At 37.4% G+C, this 5,516-nt stretch overlaps 1 protein-coding gene across 4 annotated transcripts in view; it reads right to left on the bottom strand.

The window, feature by feature from the left end:
* Positions 1-5,516, bottom strand: part of LOC107725018 (MKL/myocardin-like protein 2) — a 33,735-nt gene that overhangs the window by 12,203 nt on the left and 16,016 nt on the right. For 3 of the 4 annotated variants that reach the window (XM_016534146.1, XM_016534144.1, XM_016534145.1), the window contains 4 exons: positions 2,176-2,241; positions 960-1,015; positions 526-601; positions 246-386 (listed from right to left, as the gene is read on the bottom strand). In XM_016534146.1, coding sequence (XP_016389632.1) covers positions 246-386; positions 526-601; positions 960-1,015; positions 2,176-2,241 — 339 coding nt within the window. Of the gene's footprint in view, positions 1-245; positions 387-525; positions 602-959; positions 1,016-2,175; positions 2,242-4,597; positions 4,620-5,516 lie in introns of those variants that run through there. The other variant, XM_016534147.1, reaches the window with a different exon arrangement.

Here is a 5,516-nt window from a genome sequence, read left to right on the forward strand (position 1 = left end):
AAAACAAAGAAAACCAAACCAAAACACAAAACAAAGGCAATAAACACAAAAAACAAAACAAAGAAAACCAAACCAAAACACAAAACAAAGGCAATAAACACAAAAAACAAAACAAAGAAAACCAAAACAAAACAAAAGAACAAAAAACCCCACACAAAACAATTTAGTAACTGACATTTACTTTGGCAATTCCAGTTAATTTGATTAAGTATGACAATAATACAATATTTCATAGTTTTTTTTACCAATGTCAACAGGCAGAATTTTCTTCTCCACCAGTTCCATTGGTCCAGGCCTCTGTGCAATCTTCTCATTGAGGTCATCTGCTAGACGCGCCCTCTTTAGTTTCATCTGAGTGGCTTGCAAAGAAGGCTCTGCGTGGGTTTCTGAAATACATAAACAACATCAGACCATACTGAACTAAAGCTGCGTGATAAATTAAGTATCCAGGAAGTGAAACAAAAGACTTTGACAATGCTCTTAAGAGCTAAAAAAAAAATCACATCTGTTTGATAAGGTGCGTACCTTGTAAAATGTGCATACGAACAAGTTCAGAGCGGTCAGGTCTGCTGTGGATTTTATGCTTCAGGAAATTCTCAGTCTGTATGATGAAAATGCAATACGAGTAATTGAATTAAGAATTTCCATGAAATGCATCTATTATTGTTCTCATAGCACTCTAGTAGCGATCAAATGTTGATTTCTAGAAAACAGGGTGGCTGATGGCCAACATAAAGTGTAATATATTATGTAATTAACTCAGTATGAAATAATGATGTAAACAAATCTGTTGAATTTCTTTACTCAGACTCATGACTTTAGCAAATTAAATGATGATAAACAACACATAATGGGACTGTTGTGATTTTTCTATAACATTATATTACTAAACCTGTGTAAAGTCCAGTTCACTAATAAATAATGCAAAGTGTAGGAATATTTGAGCGTTTGAGTCTTACTCTTGCTCTCTCCAGACTTCTGACCTGCCCGTGAAAAGCTGCAGGTGTCTTCAGCGCTGGAAAGAAAAATATATTCAAAGCCTTCATTTCAAAACAAGAAGTCAAATTACATTATTTAATGTCCTGTTATATAAAACATCATGTTTTCATGGGACAAAGCTTTTTTTATTTTTTGCTGTTTAAAGCTATTTTGTTAGATATATGCATAAAACAAAAGTCAATCTGCCAATGTGTAAAGAAAAATAAAATTAATTCAAGATATACTCTCTGAAAACAAGTCTAATTATTTTATGCAATTTTCCTTTGCATAAATCATGTTTTAACCATTTTAGAATATTTTTGAAATATTGTTTACTGGAAGACAAAAATATTTTTTTCAAACAACATTTCAAGAAAAATTTCTGCTACGAGTATTTCAGTGGGTGTTGAACGGTCATCTACATTCATGGTCAACAGGAAATGAGTGCTATGACACAGTCGCTATGGCTTGATTAGCAAAGACATTAGTTGCTCACCCTGATTAGTCGTATATCACTAACCAAGAGTGGACTCTTAAATAGTCTGCTGCACTTTCAGGAAAGGTATAAGCCTGACATTAATATGATTAAAGAATGCAAGAACTGGTCTTTGTGGGAGAATCCAAGCCATTAAGCATTGACTAAAGCCTGGGAGGTAACCACAGATCTTGCTGAGCAAAAGTGCAAGCCCAGTCGCTGACTCACTCTTGTTACTCTTGGAGCTTGGACCATGACGTTAGGAGCCCTATACAGACGGCAAGCACAGAGAGAGCAGGACAGCTCCCGCTGTTCCAGACAGACATCAGTCACACCATTGTTCTAGCTCTCCTTCCTAATCAGTTTGTATCCTCAACAGACGCTTTCTTTTATTAGAACTGCTCTCCTTACCAACATGCATAACTTACTCCATCCCCCTGCTGTCAAAAGTGTAATCTACAAAAAACTGTGTCTGGAGGTAAATGTGTTCCACTTAATGAAGAATAAGTACAGTGTGTGTGCAGAGCTTAGGTGATAATGTGAGTGGCACTGTTAATGATGCTGCATTAAGAGTTAAAATAACAAGGAAGTAGATAATTTGATTAACATTTTCCGGGCGCAACGGATTTTTTCATGAAAGTCCACTGCATGCAGGCTGAATTTGTCTAAACATTAATAGTTGACATTTGAGCGTTATGTTTCCATGAAGCATGCATACTCACGTGGCATGATGCCCTGGTCTGCGAGCTGCTCGCGTGTGCGCCTCTGCAGTAGTCTTAACTGAAGCACTGTGGAGGAAGCAAAAACAGAAAAATGTAACTTCGATGAGTTTCTACTTTTAAAGGGATAGTTCACCCAAAAATGAAAATTCTGTCATTAATTACTCACCCTCATGTCGTTCCAAACCCAAAGACCTTCGTTCATCTTCAGAACACAAATTAAGATATTTTAGATGAAATCAGAGCATAGACTGCAGCGAAACTACCACAATGAAGGCCCATAAAGGTAGTAAAAACATCATAAAAATAGCCCATGTGACGTAAGTGGTTCAGTTGTAATTTTATGAAGAGAATTTCTTCTCTTCCGTGTCAGTCTTTGACGCACATTCATGAAAGTACAACGACGTAACTCTGTGCATTCCTCTGCTTGTAAACAAGACGCAGTGCATCCGGGTTCTACGTCAGAAAGCCAGCTCCAATGTCAGCAGCACCACACACGATGTGTCATGGTACTCTCGAGAATGTGCGTCGACTGACAAAGATGATAATAAATTGTTGAATAAAGTTGTTATTTTTGTTTTCTTTGTGCACAATAAGTATTCTCGTAGCTTCATAAAATTACGGTTGAACCACTGATGTCACATGGACTATTTTAATGATGCCTTGAATGTGGTAGTTCCCTTGCTGTCTATGGGAGGGACAGAAAGCTCTCGGATTTAATCAAAAATATCTTAATTTGTGTTCAGAAGATGAACGAAGGTCTTTGGGTTTGGAACGACATGAGGGTGAGTAATTAATGACAGAATTTTCAGTTTTGGGTGAACTATCCCTTTAACTAAAACTAAAACTGAAATAAAACATAAACTAGGAATTATTTTATTTCAGCTAGTTGCCAAGATTTCTTATTTTCATTTAGTTTAACTTGATGTACTTGAATAACTAAAACAGAAACACAATTAAAAATTACTAAGAAACTATACAGATATTTTTTTTAAATGTATAAATACGACAAAAACAACAAAATGATAAAAAAAAATTAAAACGAAAACAAACATACAAATAAAAACTAATTCAAAATAATAATAAATACTATAATAGTATCTCAATGATACTAAAATGATTGACAGGTTTATAGCACCATATACACTGGGGTACTACAATAATAATAATAATAATAATAATAAAAGAATGAATGAATGAAAAAATAAATGAATAAAGAAAGAAAGAATAAATGAATAAAGAAAGAAAGGCCAATACCCTTGTAGTAAATGTGGAATATAAAACTTGAATAGGTATGCATAATTTGAATAGCGAATAGTTAATAGTGGTAGTATTGCTTGGTTTTGGTGTTTCTGGTAATAAATCATTTTAGAACTTAACACAAATAATCCACAACATTTAATCTTTCATCCAAAATGTTTCGGGGATGAAGGTCAACCCAAGATTTGTACTTGAAATGAAATGTATTAAAAGTATTAAGCTTTAAAAAAAAATCTCAACAGTTTTGACCTCAAAAGCAAACATACAACAGAATGCTGTTTATAAAAGAGATCAACAACAGGACAGCATCCAAAGCACAAAATAATAAACACTGCAATGGTCCTATCAACTTCTCGAGGTGATGTCATCTGAACTCTTGGCTTTGGATTTGCTGTCCATAAAAAGCGAGATGCAAGCTGTTACGCTTTGGATGAGGAGGCACTGGTGCATTAACAACCAAGAACATCAAAAAGACAACCGAAAAGGTGAAATGCGGGTTGTTATGCACAGCCTACTACATACACCGTGAATGCTATTTCACCATCCTAACAAGACGGCTCGGTTGATACATTTCAAAACACACAAGCGTAGGCATGTTGGTTCAAGAGAATAACACCACTCCTCTGCAAAACATTTAAAGAGGAGGATGGCATTTGATTGTGACAAATGGGACAGCGGAGCGTGGAACATCCCCAGCAGACCTCCGCTTCCACCCATCATCGGCACTGGGGAGCACAGAGCTGATCTGATTGGCTGCAGAATGAGGCCTAGCACACCCAGTTCTGCCGAAGTCCCGGGAGAGCGACCACTCTGTTTGACTCACCCCTGCTAAAATAAATCCAGCCGTTGTGAGAACAAGGCCTGGGAAACAGAAGAGTTTGGAAATGGCATTGGGGGGCAGTACGTTGAACACATACATTCTGTATCACAGCTGAATAAAGAGTGGACAGACTGAAGGAGGGGACCGAGTGCCTCTACTAAACCCCCCCCTACAGCTTGGAACACTCTGTCTCAAATCTTGTTTTCCATTATTATCTGCGCCAGGAGGTTCTCTGGTGGGTTTCAATATTAAAGCGGTTATCCATTACAAATCAAGATCCGTGCCACCACCAAGCAGCTTTTTCAGAACAATGAAGCCCAATGAAGCTTGATGGAAGAGTAATACCAGAATCATCTTCACGTCAGTACGCCGGTACATGACATGCCTGCAGTCATCCCAGTGTTTGTTGAGCTGATGTCATTCCTGATGTTCTCTGCTGAACCCTGACTGACCTTTATCTGGCTCCAGGCCTCTCTCTCGAACTGTACAATAAACAAAAGGCAGCTTAGATCCTCGTATGTCTCACTTCTCCAAAACCCTCTCAAGATTCAGTTTAAATCCAAAACCAAGCCTAAAGTTGTAACAATTATCACCGTTTTGCTTTTTTGGGGGGTGAAATCAAGTAATTTCAACAGGAATCCAAGTCATTTCAATAGGAACAGGGTTCAAGTTAGTCAAATTTGTCACATTGACTAACAGAAAGCCGCTTGGTTTAAAAGTGACTTCTGTGTGAGCTTCATTGACAAACAATGGATCTTTTTTGACCTAAAAATTTCGCTAATATGACCGCACCTTAACGCAACCAGACGCTATCGTAAATTAAATGAATGGGCTGTGTTATGGCTACCAAGCCTGTTAATGTTGACTAAACTGAAGCTGTTTAAGAAACAGTCTGACGTTGACCTGGACTGTGTTGACATTACGGTTGCAAAAAATATTTCAGCTGTATCTTCATGGGTGCTTGCAGAGCTCCGGAGGACTGTAGAGACTGTATGATAAATGAATATACCATTTGGTTTACGGTTCACTGATTGGAACCATCCCAACGACTAATAACTCACTTGAAACTCTCACAAGTGAAACCATATATTAATAACAGTGAAGGCTGTAGAGATATCGTCATGCACTTGAAAGTCTGATTGTCAAGAAACCTGTGAAGAGGCGTTACTCCCTTAAGGCTTTAAAAGCAGATAAACTTCCTGAACAGGCATGGTTAGCCAGCTAAATTATTAACTGAATGGTGAGGTAATGTTCGGGTGTGAGT

This window comes from Sinocyclocheilus rhinocerous, unplaced genomic scaffold (genome assembly GCF_001515625.1).
Source record: "Sinocyclocheilus rhinocerous isolate Xijiao unplaced genomic scaffold, SAMN03320098_v1.1 scaffold1027, whole genome shotgun sequence".
Taxonomy (NCBI): Eukaryota; Metazoa; Chordata; class Actinopteri; order Cypriniformes; family Cyprinidae; genus Sinocyclocheilus; species Sinocyclocheilus rhinocerous.